The sequence below is a fragment of the Peromyscus maniculatus genome, chromosome 4 (assembly GCF_049852395.1).
Source record: "Peromyscus maniculatus bairdii isolate BWxNUB_F1_BW_parent chromosome 4, HU_Pman_BW_mat_3.1, whole genome shotgun sequence".
Lineage (NCBI taxonomy): Eukaryota > Metazoa > Chordata > Mammalia > Rodentia > Cricetidae > Peromyscus > Peromyscus maniculatus.
The window spans coordinates 97355361-97381207 of record NC_134855.1 but is presented as its reverse complement, the minus strand read 5'-3'; the positions used below and the strand labels follow the sequence as shown (position 1 = coordinate 97381207).

General features: G+C 43.6%; 1 protein-coding gene across 1 annotated transcript in view; it reads right to left on the bottom strand.

Annotated features, from left to right (window-relative positions):
- Positions 1-24520, bottom strand: part of Rtf1 (RTF1 homolog, Paf1/RNA polymerase II complex component) — a 60541-nt gene extending 36021 nt beyond the window's left edge. Inside the window, exons 1-2 of the mRNA XM_006991252.3 lie at positions 24312-24520; positions 8431-8541 (exon numbers count right to left, since the gene is read on the bottom strand). Coding sequence (XP_006991314.1) covers positions 8431-8541; positions 24312-24515 — 315 coding nt within the window. The 5' untranslated portion in view covers positions 24516-24520. The remainder of the gene's footprint in view (positions 1-8430; positions 8542-24311) is intronic.
- Positions 24521-25847: the final 1327 nt, after the last annotated feature.

The window sequence follows — 25847 nt, the reverse complement described above, 5'->3', positions numbered from 1 at the left end:
TCTAGTTTTAAATGCCTAAAAAAAAAAATAAGCTGGTTTAAAAGAATTCAAAACAGTCCACAATGTTCAATTTTTTTTAAGTTAGCTGAGCTAAAAATTCATCCATTTTCTCTGCAGACAGTATTAAGAGTCAATAATGTATATTGTTCCAATGGTTCTTGTGACAAGAAATGGCACAAACATCCATACAGTACTTTCATTAATGTCTCAGGAAAATGGCCTCAATCCACCTTTTCCCAACAGTGCCTGGCACTCTGGACTCCTCCACGGAAATAGGGGATGGTTCAGAGCAAAAGACTGAGCCACCAGGGTCACATGAGTCAGAGTAGCTAGGTCTATTTTTGCCTCCAGATGTGGGTTTCTAATGTGCAACAGAGCCAAACTCTGGACTCCCTGGGGAGGTGGTTGACTGGAGCAAAAACTACCTAAATGTGAAGTCACACAGTGAACCCAAGCGGGAAAGAACTATGAAGTCACTGGCTTCCTCATCCTTCCGCTCTTTCTCTGCCTGAGCCTGAACCCAGGAGCTGCCTATCATCTGTTGCATGTGATGCTCACCAGTTTATGCGGAGGACAAAAACAAGGGTAAAAAACAGAAGAAATTTAAATGTTGATTTAAAAAGAGGCTAAACCTGAATGTGAAAAGAACTTTGGTTGTTTTTCTTCCAACAATTTCCAAAAGATGACAAAGCTGCTCCCCTCATGAGGCTGACTCAGTGAGTTCTATGACACCAAAGGAAAACAAGCAATAATGCTATATGTGACCCTTTAGGGGAACTAGAATATGACACCTAAAAATACATTTCTGAGGCCAGCGAAATGGTTCAGTAAGGACATTTGCTGCCAGGCCTGACAACCTGAATTTAATCAAGAACCTACATGATGAGGAGAGAACTAACTTCTGAAAGTTGTCCTCTGACCTCTCTACATGCTGTGACTCGTGCGTGCCCACATGAATGCACACACAAAATTCATAAAAACTCTTTTACGAAGCAGATTTTTGGCTGAAGGTGTACTCGGTGGTAGGACACAGACTGTCACATGCAATGCCCTTCGATCAGTTCCCAGCACCAGAGTGGGGAGAGTCACCTGTATTTCTACACCCAAAAGTAAAGACTTAAAATTTGACAACTTTTGGGAGGACTCAAAGGGTTCCAATAATCCCAGATTTTTTTTTAACCCCTGTAGATCACATTTGCAATATTTTACATTAAAATGTATAAATCAGATATTCCTACATTTTTTTGCCCTAAGCACATATAGTTAAATATTTGTGCAATACTTATACTCCTAAAATACAGACTCTAATAAAGTATAAATGAAGATAGTCAAGACTTTGGCCATTGAGCTAGAGACTGCTCACCTATCCCTTCAAAACCCTGACTGAGGCAGCGGTTATTGACAGTGTTCCACAGTAAATGGAGTGAGGGAGAAACAGGACAGAATTAGCCAGGCAGCAGGGGCACATGCCTCTAATCCCAGCACTCGGGAGGCAGAGCCAGGTGGATTTCTGTGAGTTCGAGGCCAGTCTGGACTACAGAGCGAGATCCAGAACAGGCACCAAAACTACACAGAGAAACCCTGTCCCAAAAAAACCAAACAAAAACAACAACAAAAAAAGAAACAGGTCAGAATTGATGTTCTGATGTTTTCTTCCTTGAGGATTTGTTTTGAGGTAGTAGTGAAGGGAAGCTCTGTTGATACCTTTCAAGAGTCCAAATGATCTCTAAGACCCTCTCAGCATTATGAGACTTTATATGAACTGGGTGTTTTTAATCAGGATGGCTCTCTGTATTTGTTTTTTCTAGATACTAACAGCCACAAAAGGGATATCTAAGAAGGCATGATTTCTGAACTTCAGTGTTTTTTTGTTTTTTTTTTTTACGTTTTCCCCTAAAGATTAAAAGGGTCAGAGGAATTGAAGAGTAAATGCAACCTTATGACAGTGTAAAGCCCCTGGTCTGCATCTGAACTCTGAGTACAGAGGCCAGAACATCCCCGAATGAAAGCTACCCATAAACTATCAGGGAAAGGAGGAGGATCGGGCTGTCAGTCAGGACTCTCATACATACTGACATCCTGCTGCTGCTCTCCTAAGCAAACTGTATGTAAGCCTCACATAACACCAGGCAAGTGACTACATAATTACATAGCAAAGAAAGCCCAAACTAAAGGCTAGAGAAGACATTGCCTTTTTTTTTTTTTTTTTTTTTTTTTTTGTTTTTCGAGACAGGGTTTTCTCTGTGTAGCTTTGTGCCTTTCCTGGAACTCACTCTGCAGCCCAGGCTGGCCTCGAACTCACAGAGATCCGCCTGCCTCTGCCTCCTGAGTGCTGGGACTAAAAATATGCGCCACCACCGTCCAGCATGGGAAGATATTTCTTATTTAATAAAACAGACTACAGCCTGATTCTCACTGAGGTAACAGCTTAATGGGCAGCAGTTAGATAACAAATCAGAAGTTGTGTACTGTACCACCCCATATCATCCTGAGGGTGCGTGGATGTTACAAGCAGCCTGGGACCAGTTTCCTTCCAAACAGTCGAAGGGTGAGATGGAACACAGGATGGAAGTGGTTACTTCAGACTTGGCTAGCTAGATACTGAGTACTATGAACATTCTGGAGGCAGGAGAACAAGGACACTTCAAGACTTCAGACAGCATCTCTAAGAGGCAGCAATATCTACATGCCCAGCTCTTGGGACCCAGAGAAGAAACCATTCTGGCTCTTTGAGCTAACTGTTTTTTTATTTGTCCCCTTGAGCCAGGGACTCACGTAGCCCAGACTGGCCTCAAATTCACTATATATCGAAGAATGAGCTTGAATGTCTGGTCCTCTGCCTCATCTCCCAGCACAGAGATAGGCATGGGTCTCCATGCTGGTTCTGATTTGAATTTTTATGTGAAACAAAAACATTTCAAGTAAATAGTGTTCAAGAATAATAGCGAGGCTAGTAACAAACAGTGTTGGAATTGGGTCAAAAGAACTGGAAAAGAGCTAAGCCTTTAACCTGAGACTTATTTATTTTATGTATGAGTGCTCTATCTGCATGTACACCTTTATGCCAGAAGAGGACTATAGACAGTTGTGAGCCACCACGTGGGTGCTGGGAACTGAACTCAGGGCCTCTGGAAGAGCAGGCACTGCTCTTAACTGCTGAGCCACCTCTCCAGCCCCTTTCCCTCCTTTCTTGTGCTGAAGTCAAAGCAACTGTCAGAGGGCTTCTCTATTCACTGGTACGGACCCTGAGTGGGATTTGAGCTAGCCAGACTCCTGCAGTTGCTCCCCGCCCCACTAAAGACAGAAAGGAGCGGAACAGTAAATGCAACTTAGTACCACACAACAAAGGAGGCCAGTGCAATGGCTCAGCGGCTAAGGCGTTGGCTGCCTCACCTGACAAACTTGAGTTTGACCCTAGATCCCACATGGTGAATGGAAGCTGTCCTATGGCTTCCATAATGTATGCTGTGGCATGTGTACACACACACTAAACAAACAAACAAATAAACATCATAAATTTTTAAGAGAACATGAAGACTAGCTTAGCTTTCTCTTATTTCTATTGTATAATTAATCAATGTACAAAAGGTACTATTGTATTTTATAATCTGGTAATCACATAACTTACTAAAAGCATAAAGAATCCTTGCACTAAATCAGAAAAAATTATAGTCTAGTTATAGAGACAAAACCACAAGTGGAACAGAAGTGATACAGAGCCATAAAAAATATAATTAATACTGTTTGGTAGGAAGCAGTGAAGGTCTTTATTGGACACATATACTAATTATTATCTATAAGGTAAAACAAGAACAAAATGCTCTCAGCCATTTTTATTCAAAATTAAAAGTTGTATCTGGGGGTTGAGGATTTAGCTCAGTGGTAGAGCACTTGCCTAGCAAGCACAAGGCCCTGGGTTCAGTCCTCAGCTCCGGGAGGGGGGGGCTGTTGTATCTTTTTCAAAGCATTCTACTCTTTAGTTGAGATAGGCTCTCTTTATGCATCCCAATCTGGCCTTGAACTCTTGACCCTCCTGCCTTAGCATCCTGAATGCTGGGATTCTGTGTATGCACCATATACCTTGTTCTATTCATTTTCTTCTACTAATACATGCATTAGAGACACCCAGAGATCACAGAGTGTAAGTAGTGGTACAACTAGGTCCAAGTGAAGAGCTTGAAAAGCCAGGTTGGTTAAGAGAAAGAGAAGGCAGGAGCTTGAGGGTGGTGAAGCAGATAAACAGCAAGAAGAGGTGGGTCCGAAGAGGGGGTGTGGGCACCAACACGACTCCCAAAGACTGCTGCAAGTTCTGGGAGAGAAGATACAGCGGTGCCAGACGCTGAGCTGCAGGGCGGGGCCAGACGCTAGACTTCTCCAGAATGCTGGAGACAGACACTTTAAAACAGTAACTCTCTCTAGGATGTCCAAATGCCGGTAACCCCAGCACCTGGAGGTGGAAGGAGAAGGATCACAAGTTCAAAGTCATTCTCTGCTACATACCAAGTTTGAGGCCAGCCTGGACTATATGAGACCCTGCTTCAACAACTAATTAATCAATAACAATTTACAAGTCAAACACTAAAAAAGCAAACAAATAATTATTGTTCAGGCAGAAATTTCTACTATTTCTTTATTTTGTTTAAATGTAGCTAATATTTAGCTCTGAACAAAAAAAAAATTTTAGGCATCCAAACAACTTTACTGAGGACAAGGAAGAATTCACATTTCCTTCTTATCTAGCTGGTAGTTGTTTCTAAAAGAGGATTCTGAATGTGTCTCACATAGAGTTCATGAACTTTTGATTTTGTTATATTTTTAAGATTTATTTATTTATTTATTTATTTTTATGTGTATTAGTATTTTTCCTGCATGTATGTATGTGTACCACATGAATGCCTGGTACCCATGGATGCCAGGAGAGAGCATCAAAAATCTCCTAGAACTGGAGTTATGGACGTAAGCAAAGTGACATGTGGGTGCTGGGAACCAAACCCAGATCCTCTGCAAGAGCAGCAAGTGTATCCGCCTGTCCCCATAAGGTTTCTCTGTGTAGCTTTGGCTGTCCTGAAACTCACTCTGTAGCCCAGGCTGGCCTTGAACTCACAGAGACCCACCTGCCTTTCACTCCCCTTCCCAGTGCTGAGATTAAAGGTGTGCACCATCACCACCAGCTGCAGCAAGTGCTCTTATTAAGCACTGGGCCAGGACCTCAAGCATGGCAAGCATGCACCCCTCAGCCCAGCATTATGACCTTCAGCCACTGACGTCTTTCTAGTTTCTGAGGCTTGATCCACATGAAACAGAAAGAGCCTTGCTTATTTTTAATGTGTGTCACAAGAATCATTTACCCCAAATAACACATCAGTGTATTACTAAACCTAAGGTTTCCCCTTTAAAAAATACTACACATAAAATATCCACTTATTCCCTCACTTGTTGGATCTTATACTTACTGTCTAGTATATATATTCTTCTAAATAGGAAACTGTCACGGAGGTTTTTTTTCTCCAATCCCCTACCCCCTATATCGATTAAGTAGCTATTATCTTGCTCTAAATAAAATCAGAGAGCCTTTCTCCTTGTGACAAACTACTCATTAACTCCTCCACCTGGCCCCTGCAAGACAGGGTCTCATGTAGCTAGACAGGCCTTGAACTTGTAGATCTGTAGATAAAAATGTCCTGAACTGGTCATGTTGCCTCCACCTCCCAAGTGCCGGATCAGGGTTGTGCCCCCGTGCCCGGCTCCCACTGACCTTCTAAATGAGCTGTTCTTGGTTTGCAGCTCAGTGAGCAAAGGCACATGCTACCAAGCCTGATGACCCGAGTTCAATTCCTGAAACCCACATGGAGGAAATAAAGAACTGACTCCTCCTGTAAGCTATCCTCTGACCTCTATATGTGCATCAAGGTAAGGGTGCCCACACCCATACGCTACCACTCACTCACACACAGAACAGTGAATAAAAATTTAAAAGGTTAAAATTAACTGTTCTCATCAATTTTCTGTCCTATAAAACCTAAGGGGACCAAAAAATATCTCTGTGTATATTCATGACTAAGGACAATAGCAACCAGGTACGGTGGCTCACACTTACAATCCCAGCACTTGGGAGATGGAGGCAGGAGGATGCTGCATACTGAGACCCTGTCTCAGACCAATGATCAAAGAAACAAAGACAAAGGAGTATATTTGAAAGAATTCCAGCAAAGCTTCTGGTACATGTATGTACCAGCTGACTGAGGATGGCCACAACAACCAAAAAATTTTAAAAGGCTGATTTGTAAGTAGCAAAGATGTAAAAATCAAAGCAGAAATAATATAACACAGTACTGTTTTCCCCCCAGGCATATGCATGGATGGATATTCACTATGACAGAGAAAAAAAGACAATAAGCCCCTATCACAAATCTCTTATCTGGTGGATTCCTCAGGATCCCCTAACCAACCTAAAGAATCTATATCAACCTAGTTCGGGATCATGGCACTACCACTGCGTCCTCTAGTGCCAGAGCAGCAGAATGAAAAACGGGGAAACAAAACCCAACAAAACCCACCCTCGTGTTACCTTCCAACTGTCCACAGCAGTGAAACACTTGCTCTAACTCTAAAGTGCTCTATACTGGGCTAGATGAAAAGATAATCGTTGAACTCACACAGGACTTGCTATTCCCCATCAGACGGGGCTACAATAAGCTTGTGGCCTGTGGGCAGCAGCAGGAGTTAACTTTGTCGGGGTGCTGGAGCGACGGCTAGGGGGTTAAGAGCGTGTTGCTTCTCTCACAGAGCTGGTGCTCATTCCCAGCACCCTCATCAGGCAGTTCGTAACCACCTGTAACTCCAGCGTAAGGGATCTACTGCCCTCTTCTGGCCCCTCCAGGCACCCGCACTCTCTTGCACATACCCACACATTGATATACAATTAAAAAATAAACCTTGAAAAGAACAGCCTGAGAGGGAAAAAGCTACTCCAAATTCCTTTCCACGGGAGACAGGGCACAGCCTAACAAGAAAGCTTTTTCTCCCTGAAGTAAACTGACAGCTGAGGAGTGGCGGGAGGTGGAGTGACGACTTGGTTTTTGTTTGGGTGTTTCTTCTTGAGACAGGATCTTGATACACAGTCCTAGCTAGTTTCAAATTCAAGATGCTTGGCTAAGGTAAAGAATACTTACATAGTTAGAACAAGGGCAACCCAGGACACTGGATCTATTCGAACACAGCTGTGAACGAACACACTCTACCTTTCTAGCAGAAGCAGTCAGGAAGGATAAAGGGCGAGGGGGTTGTGGTGGTACAAGCCTCTAACCCAAAACATTTAGGAGGTAGAGATAGGAAGCTCAGGAGTTTATGGCCAGTCACAGCTACACAGTGAGTTCCTGGCTAATCAAGGCTACAGAGGGAGACCCCATCTCAAAAGAAATACCAACAAGATTTTTCTGTATTGTTTATGCATTAAAAAAAAAAAGCTCAAAATCAAATTAGTTCATAGGCCTCACAAATTTTCTAATAGATCATGTAATTTTACTGAGGCAAATTACAGTCCCTACACTGGAAAAAGAATAAACATTTACTACCTCTTACTGTGAGAAGCAATTTTAGGTTTACTGAATTATTTAAGACTAAAAGAATATTACTACAATCAATCAGAATGCAAACATTCTCAATTTACATACAATGGGAATTGGTAAATACTGTTCAGATGTTAATTAAACATCATTTTATTAAATAAACATTTTTAAATCTGTTGAAAGTAATCTCCTATTCTGTAGAACAAGAGATTGAACAGAGGGCAATGTCTCCCTCCAGGAAATAACTAAGGTGAAAAGTTCTTTAAGTCAAATGAGAAACCTACCCGCCAATCTTCCACCCATGGTCTGGGTCTCTCAGGGCTTTGCTTCTGTCATGGACACTTGAGAAAACTGCCCTGGTTTAGACAATGAACGCTGTTTGATTTGTAATAAATCTTCCCAAAGAAAGCTTTGTGTCTCACAGTAGTGACCACTAAAATAAATACGGCATTTTTCTGTATTTCTGTATTTCTGTGTTTTTTTCTGTATTACCTTTCTCCGGGAGACCGGTATAACCCAAGCTGACCTTGAACTCTTGATCCTACTACTTCAGCTTTCTGAATGCTGAGATTATAGGCATGTGCCACATGCCTGACTTAGAATTTGTTTTCTAACATAAAAGTGGTATTTAAAAGATGACTTGTTTAAAAAGGTAACTTATGTTTGGGCCTTCCACAATACAAAATGGCCACCATGTAAGGTGTATAATTCAAAGCTTTGCTCATTTCTTTTCCCTACTAAGTTCTTGTAGGTCTTGGGTTATAGGTCTTAGTTTAAGGAAGCAAGGTTATCAGGCATCATCAAGTCAGGAATCTTCATCGAATGCTTGCCAATCACACAGGCCTAGCTCCTCCACACCCACCTCATCGTCACTGTCCGACGTCTCTGAGTCTGACGAGGCTGCAGGCTGACTCACAGGAGGCTCCTTCTCTTCAGAGTCACTGCGCTTCCGCTTCGCCAGGGACAAGAGCTCCTAATTGGGCAGAAACAGTCACATCAGTTGTGTTTAATAGAAAAGTGCCCGCCTTGATCACTTCATGCCTATGCTTTCAACTGAGTACACACCCATGAGCACTGGGCATATGAGCAAACAGACAGAAGAGCGGTATCCATGGTGCAAAACCAAAGCTTCACCACCACCTGCCCTCTCGAGAGAATGAAACAAACAGGAAATGGAAATGCAGCTACTCAGACTTCCAGATTCCTCTCTACACAGCCGAGTACCGACCACCGATACTGAATGGTAAGAGCTATGTGTGCAAAGGTAATCTGCTTCATGTTTCAAAGGTCAGGCAGCCAACACTCCAAGGATCTTTTATTGTAGTTCATGGTAAATTTAGCATTTGTGGCTATTCTATCTAAAAGCTTACCAACTATAAGTTTCTGAGATCATTTTATATTTTGAAAATGTAAATCAGAAAAAAAAGAGGTATCTCCTATCCAGGGTCACGAAAGTAAGAAGTAAATGTGATGGCCAGAATTCTAATAAGATAATCCCAACACCCACATTCACTACCCTGTCCTGGTGGTTTAAATACGAGAGTGGTGGTGGTGGCTGTCCACTGTCACATGGTCCCCATTACTTCTCCCACATTCTCAGTCCGCTTATTCAAGAACATGGCAAAGGGTCACCCGCTCAACTCTCCGCAGTAACAATACCCGCTGACAATTAAGACTGTTCTTACTCGATGCCAGGCACTTTTCTCAGCATCTGACACTTGCTCTTCACAACAACCCACGATATGTATTATCACATTATTTAAAGAGAGAGAAGCACCGGGAGGGCTGGTGAGATGCTCAGTGCTTGCTTCGAAAGTCTGATGACCTGAGTTTGGTCCTCAGAGCCCGCAGTCAAGTGGAAGGGAAGAAGAGACTCCAAGAAGCTGTCCGCTGGCTTCTGCACATATATCAGCCCATACACTCGCATCACACACCCACGTGCATCATACACACACACACAATTTTACACACACATTTTTTTAAAATCTATTTTTATTTTATGTGCATTGATGTTTTCCCTGCATGCATGTCTGTCTGTGTGAGGGTGTTGGATCCACTGGAACAGGAGTTACAGAGGGTAGTAAGGTACCATGTAGGTAATAGGAATTGCACCCAGGACCTCTGGAAGAGCAGCCAGTGCTCTCAACTACTAAGCCACCTCTCTAGCACTTACATATACATTTTTAAAAGCAGCATGTGGAGCAGAAGAGGTTAAACAACGTTTCTAAGCTGTATAATATACTTAGTAACAGCTAGTACATGAGAGTACAGGACTGGAACCTGGCAGTAGAATCCTGGCTCCTAATGCAGTCATGCTTTACTAGTCGAAACCTCTTCCCACTGTACCAAAGAAAGTGCAGTTAATCAATACTGGCAGTAGATCCTTGACGAGTGCTGTGCCATGCCCGAGAAGTGGAGTGCAGGGCGGACTGCAGAGCAGAAGACTGGTACAAAGCTTGTTTCCCTACCCGTCTCCTTCTATTTTAGGAGCACTGTCCTTCCTCGGCCAGGATGAGAAAATGACCTTCTGAGATTAACAGCTGACATGCTTCTTCTTCATAAGCAGTCATGAGATGTCTGTCACTCTTCTTATGTCACTGGAGAATGATTATACCATATTCTGAAAAGGCTACAAGTCACAAGGACATCCCTCTTTTGACCAGAAGTAACTCCTATAGACCAAATGCATAGTCTACTATGATGATAGTTATGGTTAATGGTTTAAAAATAATAGCTGGGTGTGGTGATGCACACCTTTAGTCCCAGCACTGAGGAGGCAGAAGCAGGCAGATCTCTATGAGATCAAGACCAACCTGGTCTACAAAGTAAGTTCCAGGGCAGTTAGGGTTACACAGAGAAACCCTGTCTTTAAAAAAAAAAAACCAAACAACAACAACAAAAAAAAAATGTGCACACACACACCCCCCAAGATATCATTCAAATAGATGGCTCTAAGAAATTAGCAAATACATAAGTTTAACACTACCAGAATCAAGATACAGAACCCCAGCATCCCTCCAAATTTCCTCCTCCTTTCCCAGCAACCATGATCATGTTTTCCATCCCTACAGGTTTGCCCATTTAGAGACTGTTACAAGAACGGAATCACATGGCCTACAGCCTCTTTTGAGTGTGGCTTCTTACTTTTCATTGTAAATTTTTTTTATTATTATTTTTTTGTGGGTGCACGTATGTGGCGGTCAGAGGACAACTTTTGAGTATCTGTTCTCTCCTTTCACCATTTGGGTCCTGGGGGTCAAATTCAGGTTATCAGGCTTGGCAGCAAGTATCTTTAACTGCCCAGCCATTTCACTGGCATGAATATGGCTTCTTTCATTTAGCATTACACATCTGACATTCATCCATGTTGCAACATGTAACAGTAGTCTCTCCTTTTTTAAAAAAGATTTTAGATTTACTATATATATCTATGAGTGTTTTGCCTCATAAGGAGATCAAAAGAGGACACTGGATTCCCTTGAACTGGATTACAGATAACTAGATAGTTACAGATACCATGTAGGTACTGGGAACAGAACCCAGGTCCTCTGCAAGAGCAACAAATGCTCTTAATCTCTGAGCCATCTCTCCAGCCCCACCCCATTTTATTATTTTAAATTATGTGTGTATGTGTGTGTGTGTGTGTGTGGGGGGGGGGTTATGTACATGTGAGTGCAAGTACCTGTGGAGTCCGGAAGAGGACAGGATCCGATTACCTGAAGTGATAGGCAGCTATTAGTTGCCTGACATGGGTTCTGGGAACTGAACTTGGGTCCTTTGCAAAAGCAGTAAGTGTTCTTAACCCCTGAGCCATCTCTCCAGCCCAAGTTTGTCCATTTTTAATACTAAACTTCATTCCGCTATATGAATGTATCTTAGTGTATATCACCTACCAGATGAAAATCACTTGGACTGTTTTCATTTGTGGAGCAATTTCATGCTCACAGTTTCTATTTACTTGGGATAAAAATAGGATTGTATGTGAATTTGATGATGGCCTTTGCTATTACACTTTGCCCTATATTACCTTAATGCAAAATTATAAACAAACTTTTTATTACATTTATTTGTGTTTGTGTGCATGTACGATGGTTATGGAAGCCAAAGGACAACCCATGAAAGTCAGTTCTCTCCTTCCACCAGAAGCTTTCACCTAGGTCTTAGGGACTGAATTCAGGTTGTCAAGCTTGGAAGCAGGCACCTGTACCTGCTAAGCAATCTTGAATCTCTTTGAGGACTGTAGAATTTGGTTTTAACACACACTCATTAGAACATGTATTTGGATACACTCTTGCTCTGGTTTGAATATGCTTTGTCCCCCTAACTCTTGTAGTAGTTAGTTTTTGTTTTGCGATAGAGCCTCACTATGTGGCCCTGGCTGGCCTGAAACACAGAGAGAGATCTGACTGCCTAGTGTCGGAACTAGGCATGTGCCACAACACCCAGCTTCTTGCAGTAGTTTAATCCACGGAGAATTACTTGATGGTACTAAGAGGAAAGGAGGTTGATTTAGCTTTGGTGTGCAGAAGTGGGGCTTAAGGAAGTTACAGCTTCATGACTGACTCCTGACAGCTTTGTAAGCAGACAGACACATGGACTATTCATGTCTCTCACCATGATGTCATCCAGCCGGAGTCTGTACCATGCTGTTGGCTTCCAGCCTCCAAAATTGTGAGCGAGGTACACCCTTTCTCCCTAAGAAGTAACCTAATTCATTACAGTAATGAAATTTTGACTACAGCTTGCAATCAAGTCCTTTCCTAAAACAGTAGCTATTATATTCAGTAGATACTCATTGAAAGTTACCGAAACTGGGCTGGCAGGATGGCTCAGCAGGTCAAAGAAACCAGTCATGAGCCTGAAAACCTGCATTCAATCCCCAGAACCCACAAGGTGAAAGGACAGAACCAACTACCTCAAGTTGTCCTCTGACTTCCATACACCTATGCACTTAAAAGTACACTCACTGCTGGGTGACACATACCTTCACTCTCAGCACTCAGAAGGCAAAGGCGGGCGGATCTCTATGAGGACAGCCAGAGCTGTTATATAGAGAAACTCTGTTTTGAAAAACCAAAAGGATGGATGGATGGATGGATGGATGGATGGATGGATAGATGATAGACAGACAGACAGACAGACAGACAGAAACGTGCATTCGCATGCACACGCGCGTGTATACACACGTACACACACACCTTTATCTTGCACAATGAATCTGTAACCTCAGAGCTTGGAAGACGGAAAAAGGACAACTGACACAAGCCTGAGGTCAGCCTAGGACTGAAAGGATTTCCAGACCATCCTGGGGTAGCAAAAATATAAACAAACAAAAAACAAGAGGTACCAGTTTATACTAAAAACCCGACAAAATCCATTACCAAATGTATCTGATAAGCACACTTTCACTTTGTGTAGCATATTAGCTACACTACCAGAGTGTGGAGACAACAATGACCTTAATACTGTGAAAACTGACCTCTCTACTTCCGGAGCTCAACCTAGAAAGCTACTCAGGGAACTCCTGATCAAACCACTCCATGGCTTAATCCTTTATATCCTAATGAGGGCTCCTAGGTAGATGGCTAGAACAATGTGCCAATAAAAAGTCTCCACAATACTGCACACATGATAGGATTTTTATTTGTTCACACGTGTATGCACACACTCGTGCATGTGTGCATGAGAGGGACAGAAGAGGGTGTCAGATCCCCTGGAGCTGAAATTACAGGTGGCTGTTAGCCACCTGACAGGGGTACTGGGAGCCACATTTGGGTCCTCTGAAAGAGGTACAAGTACTCTTAACTGCTTAGCCATCTCTCCACCCACATAAAGAGATGTTTAAGGGTGATTTATTTGATATCTTCCCTCCCCGCCTGGGGGGCTGAGGACTGAACCCAGGGCCTTGCGCTTACTAGGCAAGCACTCTACCACTGAGCTAAATCCCCAACCCCCTGTATTTTTCTAAGATTTATTTATTTGTTTGTTTGTTTGTTATTTATTTATTTATTTATCTACCTATCTATCTATTTATTTATTTATTTACTTATTTATTTATTTATTTATTTATTTATTTATTATGTATACAGCATGTATGACTGCAGGCCAGAAGAGGGCACCAGATCTCATTACAGATGGTCGTGAGCCACCATGTGGTTGCTGGGAATTGAACTCAGGACCTCTGGAAGAGCAATTAGTGCTCTTATCCTCTGAGCCATCTCTCCGGCCCCCTGTATTTTTTTTTTTAAAGTGGTCTATGGGGCTAGAGAGATGGATCAGAGGTTAAGAGCACTGGCAGCTCTTCCAGAGGTCCTGAGTTCAACTCCCAGTAACCACATGGTGGCTCACAACCATCTGTAATGAGATCTGGTGCCCTCTTCTGGCCTGCAGATAGAACATTATATACATAATAAATAAATTTTTTTTTCTTTTTTTCGTTTTTCGAGACAGGATTTCTCTGTGTAGTTTTGGGCCCTGTCCTGGAGCTCGCTCTATAGACCAGGGGCCTCAAACTCAGAGATCCGCCTGGCTCTGCCTCCCCAGTGTTGGGATTAAATGAGTACTCCACCACTGCCTGGCCTATAATAAATAAATCTTTAAAAAAAAAAAGTGGTCCACACACAAGGAACAAACCTATCTTTTACCTATAACCCACTCCATGATTCTACAATGGCTGGTCACAGTTCTTACAGCCAGTGATCTCTTTCACTACCATCCCTGTATTTTATCTCATCTAGTGAAAACCTTCACATTTATCTTGACATGTCTTAAGAAAAATGTTGTGTGAGGTGACACCATGATCTATCATATTTAAGCTAAACCAAAGATGTGCTTAATGTATCAGTGCCCAATCTACTACAGGCCTAGCTGTGAAGAGATGCCGTGTCTAGCTTGTACAGCAGTTTCAATCACACTGTTCAAAGGCCACATTTAAGTAGAGAGTACAAACTAGACCTAAAATAAAGCAAGAGACTGGACTGATAACATAAACCTATAATCCGAGATACTGGAGCGATTGTGGCAAGACAATCTTAAATCCAAGGACTCCTGAGCTACAGAGAGTTCAAGGGCAGCCTAAGAAATTCAGTAAAACTCTGTCTCAAAATTTTAAAAGGGCTAGATGCCAGCTGTGGTGGCATACATTTTTAGTCCCAGCACTTGGGAGGTAGAGGCAGGTAGATTCTTTGTCCTCAAAGCGAGTTCCAGGCCAGTGAGGGCTACATAGTAAAATCCTGCCTTAAAAAGAAAAAGAGGCTGGGGAGATAAATAGCTTAGCTATTAAGAGCACTGGTTCAATCCCAGCACGCACATGGCAGCTCACAACTGTCTGTAACTCCAGTTCCAGGGGATCAGACACTCTCACACTGACACACATGCAGGCAAAGCACCAATGCACATCAAATAAAAATAAAAAATTTAAAAAGAAAAAGAAAGAGAAAGGGGTGGGGCTATAGCTCAGTGGTAGAGCATCTGTCTGAATGTGCAAGATACTTGGGCAGGATCTTCAGTATAAAAAAAAAAAAAAACCCAGAAAGAATAAAAGGCTCATATGAATAAAATTCTTAAGGGTTCATATCTAATTAGCATGCTAAGCTTTTTTTCTTAACTCTATAAACATCAACAGCTAGGTACTATTTGTCCATTACTATCCTGATTTTTTAGTATTACAACTCCTGCACTCATAGAAACACCTCAATCCAGACAAACTAGATTGGTTGGTTACCTTGCTACCAGCATCTATTATGTTCCAAACATAGGGCAAGTAGATAACAGCAAAGAAAAGCTACAAATGTCCTCCTTACTTCATAGACTTTAAGGGCAAGAGGAAAAGTCAGCGGGAACGCAGTTAAGCACTAAGAAGGAAGCAGGCTGAGCACACAGGGAGCCTGTCTGCAGCCAGGAGAGGAGAGGGCTCTCCGGAGGTCGGGATTAGAAACCTTCCCAGGAAAGGACGACATATGGGGTTCCCAACAGAGGCCTCCTCCCAAACAGCTAAGGCCATGAAGCTGATGATGCTGGCTGGGTCACAGAACTGAAAGAGAAACTGTGGCTGATGTTTAAGCAAGCACGCACGGGGGAGGGGTGAAATGAGGTGGGTCAGAGGAAGAAGAAACTGTATCAGTGGACTGCAAAGCAGGGTCAGAAGCAGAGATTTTATTTGAGGACAGCAAGAAACCACCCGATGGTCTGAAGGAGAGGAGAGGAGTAACCTAGCCACTAAGGGTTTCGGAGGAGCACGTGGGGCCAGGTGGAAGTGTAGAGCAGTGGTCTGAGACCCATTCCCTCCTGAGCAGAGAAATGGTGGCCTGACAAGTAAGCAGCCACAGGGATGGAGCGAACTGGGAAGGCCGGAAGAGGTGCTAAGGAAGAACAACCCACAGAATGTTGTATTTAAGATGTTTGTTGGTGTTCTCTCTTTCATAGAGACATCACTGGCAAAGAAATGTGATTCTACAGAATGTTGTATTTAAGATGTTTGTTGATGTTCTCTCTTTCATAGAGACATCACTGGCAAAGAAATGTGATTCAAACAGTGGGCACTGGCTGTTTATTAAGAGTAAGGAAGGGGGGCTGGAGAGATGGCTCAGTGGTTAAGAGCACTGACTTTTTTCCAGAGGTCCTGAGTTCAATTCCCAGCAACCACATGGTGGCTCACAACCATCTGTAATGAGATCTGGTGCCCTCTTCTGACCTGCAGGGACACAGGCAGGCAGAATGTAATAAATACGTAATAAATACATATTTTTAAAAAAGAGTAAGGAAGGGATGGGCTGGAGAGATGATTCAGCGGTTAAGAGCACTGGCTGCTCTTTCAGAGGTCCTGAGTTCTATTCCTAGCAACCACGTGACGGCTCACAATAGAGCACTCATATACATAAAGTACATAAATAAATAAATCTTAAAAAAAAAAAAAAAGCAAGAGTGAGGAAGGGGAAGTGGGATGTGGTGATTCAATAGCTCAGCAGGTAAAGGTGCTGTAGCCAAGCCTGACAACCACAATCCATCACTGGGACCGTCGTGGAAAGAGCGAGCTGATTCCCAAAAGTTGTCCTCTAACCTTTGCAGGCACACAAAAAATGGATAGTCTTTATCTTAGATGGGCCTACTAGAGATTTTCTAGGACCTCTGTTAAGCAAGTATCCTTCTGTAAATGTTCCTCATAAAACTTGAGAAATTGAAAAGTTATGCTTTTCACTGATATTGATTCATGTTAGCCAGAGGTAGATTTTTGAAGGCTATAATGAACTTGTGAGTGGCAGTGTTAACTTGTGAAGTGTTAAGATTAATTCTGTGTGTGTGTGTGTGTGTGTGTGTGTGTGTGTGTGTGTGTGTGTGTGTGTGTGTATGTGTCTGTCTGTCTGTCTGAGTGCCTGTGTGCTCATTCCTAGGTATGCTAGGCAGGCTGTCTACTACTGATCTTTATCTCCACCTCCCATGGCAGCTCTGATATCAAAGCTTTTTCTTTCATTTTTTTTATTATTAAGACATTTTCTATTCATTTTACATACCAACCACAGATTCCCCTCTCCTCCCTCCTCCCATCCCCAGCCTTCCCTTCGATATCAAAGCTTTTAAGAAAAAATAACTCTTATTCTATTGGTGGCACACGCCTTTAGTCCCAGCACTCGGGAGGCAGAGCCAGCTGGATCTCTGTGAGTTCGAGGCCAACCTGGGCTACAGAGTGAGTTCCAGGAAAGGCACAAAGCTACACAGAGAAACCCTGTCTTGAAAAACGGGGGGGGGGGGGGGGGGGGGGGGCGGAGAAAGAAAAAGAAAAATACAAAACTCATTAAAAATTTCTGCTGAGCCATCTCACCAGCCCCAAACCATTTTTGATTTGGTTCTGTTGGTATACCTATTGTTCACTCAACAGTAGAGATTGTTGTCAACAAATGTGTTAGGTTAGATGAACAAAATGAAAGTGTTTGTCACCTTAAAGGACCTTGTAAAGAGGCGGCAGAGAGGGTAAGATACCTAGTCATTTTCCTTACGTTGGATTGCAGGTTATGAAGGAAGGGCAGATATATGTGAGGCTTTATATTGGCCTGATAAGGATGGCATTGAAGCTGAGATCTGAAACAGATGTTAAGGAAAAGGAGATTAGGGAACTGAAGGATAAAGAGAGGATGTTGTGTGTTCATTTTTGAGGAGAGACCGGCGTGTACAGAAGTGAGGCACCAAAGACTGAGCCCCCTCATGAAACTGAAAGAAACCCAGAATGAGTGAAGAGGGTTGTATATGTCTTGTTTTGGTTTTTGAGACAGGATCTCATTGTACAATGCAGGCTGGCCTTGAACTCATGGCAGACCTTTTCCCTCAGTAGCCTAAGTGCAGGCAGCACAGAAGTGAACTATCTAACCTAGCTGCAGAAGCAGGATCTGTTTTAACTCTGAGGATGGAGAAGTCAAGGTTAATGCATTATAGGCAACATTAAAAGTAAAGATGGGCAGATCAATGGTGGCGCACACCTTTAATCCCAGCACTTGGGAGGCCGAGGCAGGTGGATCTCAGTGAGTTGGAGGCCAGCCTGGCCTACAGAGTGAGTTCCAGGACAGCCAAGGCTATTACACAGAGAAATCCTGTCTCGAAAAACTACATACACACACACACACACACACACACACACACACACACACACACACACACACACGACTTGAAGAGAAAACTTAAGTTTGTTGGATATTATAAGTATTGTTTCAATTAACTTGTATTTCATTTATCTATATAGTGGATATATAAATTATTTTACTGTAAGCTGGGGTTAAAAATAAATCTTTAGCTCTTTAGCTACATGTAGGGGTACATGCTTAAAGTCCCATTACTCTCAACTAAAATAGGACACTCACAAGTGGGAGCCCGTGATATGGCTCAGCAGGTAAAGAGAGCCACCCACTACCAAGACAAAGCCTAATGACCCGAATTCAGGCTTTGGGATCTACAAAGCAGGAGAGAACCAACTCCCAAAAGTTGTGTTTTGACCTTCATATTACTTGGCATGGCACTCAAGCCTACACACATCTGAATAAATAAATAAGCAAACAAACAAACAAATGTAATTTTTAAAAAGTTAAAAACCAAAAAGCTAGGGAAGAGTGAGTGGTTCAGTGGTAGAGTGCTGGCCTAGCATGTGCAACCCTTGAGATCACACACACACACACACACACACACACACACACACACACACACACAGAGAATTACTCAAAGATGCCAAGAGACTTCACTCTTCTCTAACCATTTCCATATAAAAGCCAAATGAAATTAGTAAGTAAGTTGCAACAAGCTATACGTCACACTATTATACAAACTTAGTATTTCACAGGTTAGCACTGCCACTTGCAATTCATTATGGCCTTCAAAATCTACCTCTGGCTAACACAACACAGCAGCAGTGAAAAGCATAACTTGTCAATTTCCCAACTTTTATGAGGAACATTTACAGAAAGATACTTTATATCAATGTTTTATACAAAATGCTAAACAGAGGTCCTAGAAAATCTCTAGTAGGCCCATCTAAGATAAAGACTGTTCTTTTTTTTTTTTGCAATATGGTGGGTGTTGGAACCTAAAGCCTCCTGCACACTAGGTGAGCATTAAATCATATCCCTATATCATATCATCAAGTTGCCCAGTCAGTCTAGCCTTCAGCTTACTCTACAGTGCAAACAGCCTTGAACTTGTGATTCTGCTGCTGGGATTACAGGTCTGTGCCACCAGGCCATCTCCGAAGACAAATTTCATTGCTGCCCTTTCAAGTTGATGGGGGTGGGGGAGTTATAAAACAGGAGTGGTGGGTCACACTATAATCCTGGCATTTGGAAAGCTGAGGCAGGCAAACAACTATGCTAAGTTTCAGGCCAGCTTTGCTACAAGTGAGATACTTTCTCTCTACAAAGAAAGAAGAAAAAGAAAGGAAAGAAAGAAAAGTATAAAACTATACTTTTAGTATGAATATAACTGAACAAGTTTTGAGAAAGGCAAAGGAAGAAAGAAAGAAAGAAAGGAAGGAAGGAAGGAAGGAAGGAAGGAAGGAAGGAAGGAAGGAAGGAAGGAAGGAAGGAAGGAAGGAAGGAGAAAAGAAGGAAAGCGTCTCGTTATGTAGTCCTGTCTGGCCTTGAACTCTTGTTCCTCCAGCTTCAGGTTCCTGCTTCAGGGTTACAGATGTGCACTTCCATGGCAGGTTGGGGCTGAGAAAAGCACCAATGACAAGGATCCTGCAGTTTAAAAATGGAAAGGAATAAGATGGCCAAAATAAAAAAACAGGGACACTATCAGGTTACATGCAAAAAGAAAATCCTCTAAGGCTTGGAAGTGTAGCTCAGTGGCAGAGCATGTTCCCAGCATATGTGATACCTTGGGTCTAATCTCCAGTGGTACTTTCATGAGTGTGTGCACACACACACACACAAAACACACACCCCATACACACACGTTCCCAAGAAGAAAGATTTACTGACTCAAGAAAAAGAATCTCTAGAGCTGGAAAGACGGCTCAGTGGTTAAGAGCACTGGCTTTCCCAGGGAACCTGGGTTCAATTCCCAGCACCCACATGGTAGCTCATCACCATCTGGAACTCCAGTTCCAGGGAATCCAACACCCTCTTCAGTCCTCACAGGCATCAGGCATGAATGTGGTATGCAAACATACATACAGGTAAACTATCCATATACATAAAATCTTTAGAAATTAAAAAAAAAACAAAGCCCCCCTAGTAGATGGGTATGCAGCTCAGCAGTAAAACATGTATTTAGAGTGCATGATATCCTGGGTTCAATGCCAGCACAGCAACAAAATACAAAAGCCATTCCACCAATTAAATCATATTCGAGATTTAAATGAGCTAGCAGCTTTGCCACTTCAAACATCTCCGTCAAGTTCTCTGGGTTGCATGTATGCCCTTCACTGGGATACACTGGAGGAAACACGAGCAGCTATTTCCCTCCCCAGCTAGTTACATTTCTTACTAACAAAGATGAACCTGCATACAAAGCAGTGGTCTCCATCATGAACATGAATCATAACTGACTAGTCTGTACCTGTTACAAATATAGAATCCAGGACTTTAGTCTCTGAGGGTCTGGTTTAGTAGACCGGAAGTAGGAACTATGTCCCTCAAGCCCCCAGTCTTTTTTTTTTTTTATCTTCATCACATGTTTGTTTATGCATCATACATAGTGTTGGGTTTTAGAGTCAACCTACATCTTAAACAAACAACCCAGGTGGCTTCTGACACAGACGGTCCTTCTTCTGAACACCAAGGAAAGGTTACCCATGAGCAGCTTACCCACCGCCCCTTCGGTAGGTAAGTACTCATCTGGAGGTGCTACAGAAATTCCGACATAATGGCTTGGATTCCCACCTGAAAACTTGGGGTAAAAGCCTCCTTACTAACTGTGCACCACTCTCCTACTAGACACTGGCAGATCTGTCATGGTTTGTTCTTTCCACAGGACTAGGAACGAGCCAAGCCCAATGTCAAACTTCCAATGAAAACTCAGCATTAGTCAGGAAAGACCTGGGATGCACTGGCTATGTTCTGCAGATTCCTTAAGGTCCTAAAATCAGGCTGACTAAAATTTCTTCTAAAAGCCTTTGGTAAGGCCATCTAGAAGACAAAGATCTTTCTCTTGGATTCCTCTGATAGCCTGGCTCAGTGCCAAGCAGACAAAACAAACAACAGAAACAAATGGAGGCACAGGTGCCCTGTTAGGATGTCCAAGGAAAGGGACCTCTGAGCCAGTGCCCATCTGACAGCAAACATGCCAACAAGCAGCTTAAGGGGAGGTAGAATTGCTCCTAAAATATTTTTGGTACCACATACAAATTTCACATTCTTTTTTCAAGTAGATATTTAGAATTAGATCTAAAGTTGGAACCTCCTTCACTTACTACTTTGGAAATACTTTTTTTTTTTTTTTAGATTTATTTATTTTTATTTTGTGTTTATGTTTTGCCTGTATGTTTGTTTATGCGTCATCCATGCACTTGGCACCTGTGGAGTTCAGAAGAGCGATCTGATCCCCTAGAACTAGAAGTACAGATGGTTGTGAGCCACCATATAGGTGCTGGCAACTGAACCCAGGTCCTCTGCAAGAACAGTATGCTTCTTTTACTGGGCCATCTCTCCAGTCCCTGGAAATGCTCTTTGTGGATCAGGTAAAATATCTCTACCACCGATGGATGCATCCACCCAATCATTCATCAGAATTCTGTGGGGAAATCAGTAAGGTCAGAATAACTGATCGTTTGATTCATTCGTAAGAAGGCTTTACCAAGCACCCTAAACAATCTTTCTAATTGATTTGATAACTTTCTCTATTTAGTGTATCTTAAAAACATGAGTTTGCCGGGTGGTGGTGATGGTGGCTCATGCCTTTAATCCCAGCACTCGGAAGGCAGAGGCAGGTGGATCTCTGTGAGTTCAAGGTCAGCCTGGTCTACACACTGAGATCCAGGAAAGACACCAAAACTACACAGAGAAACCCTGTCTTGAAAAACCAAAAAAACAAAAACAAAAACCGTCAGTTTTAGCAACATGGAAGCTGGCCATGAGACAGGATGTGGCTATGGCTCAAGCTTGTAATCCCAACACCCTGAAGGCCAAGGCAGGAGGACCTCAAGTTCAAACCCAGCACAGACCACATAGCAAGACCCTACCTCAAAAACAAACCAAGATCTAGAGAGATGGCTCAGCTGTTACAGGAACTTGCTGCTTTTGCAGAAGATTTGGGTTTGGTTCCAGTACCCACATGACAGCTCACAACTGTTTATAATTCCAGTTCCAGGGAATCTGGTACCCTCACACAGACATACATGTAGGCAAAACACCAATGCACACAATATATATACAAACAAATATAAACAAGTTAAAAGCCACATTATTTTCATTTTGCAATATGAAAAACTAAAAGACTATATATACTAACCTTATGTAATAGAAACAGTATACTTGTAAATGTCTAGGCTAAATTCCATTTCTACTACTTGCTAGAGAATTACTTAGCTCCTTTAATCTCATTTTCTTCATATGTAAAGTGGGAAAAATATGTTCAACTTTGCCATGATTTGAAAGTGTGACCATGTAAATGGAGCACTTAATCAAGGTACTTATCTAATTTATTTCAGATATAAAGTAAGATTGCATCTACACTCCATAAAACAGAGGGACAGTCTAAACATTTATCAATAAAATTTTTATAGACAGCAATACATTTTTGGTAGATTTTTAGCAGTCTTTCAATGAAAATGCCTTCGATTTATTCACTCAATTCCTAGCCCTGAGCAGGGTTTCCTGTCCTTGGATAGTCCTTTACCGGCCCCATTACCTTCCCACCTCCCTACCACCCTTTTACAAGTTTTGTTTGTCTTTTGTTTTATTTTTGCCAGGTGTGGTGACCCATGCCTGTAACCCCTGCACTCAAGAGGCCAAGACAGACAACTGGCTTAGTCCAATAACAGACTAAGCTGTAGTCTGAGACCTGTATCAAACAAGAAAAACTGTTGTGTAAGTGGGTCTTCTTTAGAACCTTTCCAGCCCTTCCCTCTTAAAAGCCCTCCTTTTCAAGCCCTAATTAATCCTCAGACCTCTGCTCTATTACTAAAAATTCCCAAGAAGGTTTTTATACAACAACTTTGTAGTTTATACCAACACTATTATAAACATTTGATCCATGCAATTGCCCAATTCAATACACAAGGCTGATGTTATACCTCTTTTTTACAGTGGAGACCAAAGGTACACGACTAGAAAGCAATTAAGGCTCAGAATTTCAGATTCCGAATTTAGTAATCTACTATTTATAAATTTATAAAGCTATTGCATCTTGCATACTCTTCTTTTATGTCCCTTACTCATGAAACATGGAGGAAACTATCTTTGTATCTCCTGATACCATCAAAGTACTGCTACAAGAACAGCTTCCTCTCTGTAGTGTTTTCTAGAGGACACAAGCAAAGCGGACTACTCAAGACACTAAGGCCACGAGTTCCTTTCAATACTTGCTCCCCGATCTTCAAGTGAAAAAGAACTCCGGGCTGCTGCATAAGAAAGGCTAAGAGCTTGCGCCACAGTCCCTCTACGCTGCCACACAGTTCACAACTTCCAGTTATCTCTCCTCTTTCCTCCTCCCGAAAGTTTTTTTGGGGTCTGACATCCCAACTGGAACCCATTTCGACGGCAAATGACCCTAGTCTCAAAGGGACCACAGCTAAGTCTTCCTCCTCAAACACCGCGGAAGCTCTTTTCCGGACATTTATGGGTGTCCCTCCTATGTCCACACGCCTGGTCTGAAAAACTTCATCTTCCAGAGTCCACACCTTCTAGACTATTTTCTCCCTCCCACAGCCCCATGCTCACCCTTGCACCTCCTCCAAAATCTCCCAGCCATTGGGGTTGGCGAGCGATACTTCCTATCTCGCCCGGCCCGGATCTCCCGGCCTGCAGTCAGGACGCCCTGATCCGGCCCAAGCGGACAGCGGCCCCCTTCAGTACCCCAAACCCCGAGGCCCATCAGCCCCGATCCCTGCCCCGCCTCCCGGCCCAAGGCGCCAAGTCCTCGGGGCTCCGTCTCCAGGCCTGGCCCGGGCTTCCAGGGCCTAAGACTCAGCGGGGAGACAGGAAGGGGCTGCAGCAGCGGGCCGGACACCGGGCGGGCCGGGCGCTCGGGCCGGGCGGCTCCCAGCTCCCGCGGCCAGAACTCAGCCCTCCCGCTCCGCCGGCCCGCGCCTCCGCGGCCTGCCCTCACCTGATCCAGGTTCTCGTCGCTGCCGCTGTCTTCCGTATCCGAGTCGATTACGACACGGCCTTTCCGCTTCTTTACCATGGTGGTCCCCCGGCTCCCACGCCGGACGCCGCCGGGACTCCCCTCTTGCCCGCCTGCCAGTGGGACCGCCACTGCCGCCACCGCCGCCGCCGCCGCCGCTCGACCCACACAAAGGCGACCGCGCATGCGCGCTCCGCTCCGCCCCCTGGCCCCGCCCCCCGCCGGGCGCACGCCGTTCGCCGAGGCCTGGAGCCCCGCCCCGCCCCACCCCCGACGCAGCGCGAGGGGCGGAGCTACGCTCCCGCTGGTTCCGGGCGGGAGTTAACTCCGTCTCTTTCCGCGGGCCGGAAGCTGGTGCGGTGTCGGAGCTGCGGGCTGCCCAGGGATTCTCTGCGTGAAGCTGGTTTGAGCCGCCGGACCAGGGTCCACTCTAAGGAAGCTCATGCATCTCCAGCCTTGGAAGGCGACTTCAGGAGCCACCAGTGTGGAGGACAGTCGCCTGGAACTCGCTGAGGTTATGGGTGGAAGAACTGGAGCCTCCCTGCCTGAGCCGTATTAGTAACAGGCGAACTGCGACCCAAAGAATTCGGGAAGAGTATTCCAGGCGATAGCATCGTGGGAAGAAGTCCAGCGATAATAAAATTAGTTTGGGGAACTCAAATTCATTGTGGGAAAGCAGCAGGTGTCGGGAGTGTGGGATGAGTTGAGAAGACGAAGCCCGGGAGGAAAGCAGCTTCTAATGAGCTATATTAAGGAGTTTCAGACTCGCTTGGGTCGTCCTGTCTTGGTAAGGGACGACGAAGGCTTCGACACCGGAAGAGACCGAGAATAGAGAAGAAGATGGGTTCTGGATTATTTGCTAGGTAGTATTCCTAGGACTTGAGATTGGGCAGAGGTTGCAGATTTTGGTTTAGGAAGGTGAAGGCAAGCTAGCTCTTTTTGAGAGGTTTGGAGGTGAGGAGAAAATGCTTTATCCCCGTATTGAATTTAAAATCATCTGACAAAAGATCAGCGCCGGCGTTAGGCACACGCCTTTACTCCCAGCAGACCCAGGCGGATCTCTGTGAGTTTGAGACCAGCCTGGTCTACAGAGTAAGATCCAGGACAGGCACCAAAACTACACAGAGAAACCCTGTCTCAAAAAACAAAGACGAAACAAAACAAAAAAGATCAGCACCAGAAAGGTCTATGTGTACATATATGTATATATATAAACATATGCAGCAGGATTTGTATTTTAGCGAGTATATACATAATAAGTTGAGGCTGTTCTCCAGTCTTCTTGGAGCCCACTAGTTCATGCATTCTAATAGTGAACTTTGGAATTTAAGGCTTCCTTGGCTGGGTTGATGAGCTCACTCTTGTGCTCACTGTCCCACTTTGACTCTGTAAGTTGATTTTTCTCAACTCAACTACCATATACATCAAAGATCCCTGCCAAGTGTGGCGTTATAAACCCGTAATTCCAGCTACTTGGGAGGTTAAGACAGGAGGAACATAAGGAACACAGGCCTGCCT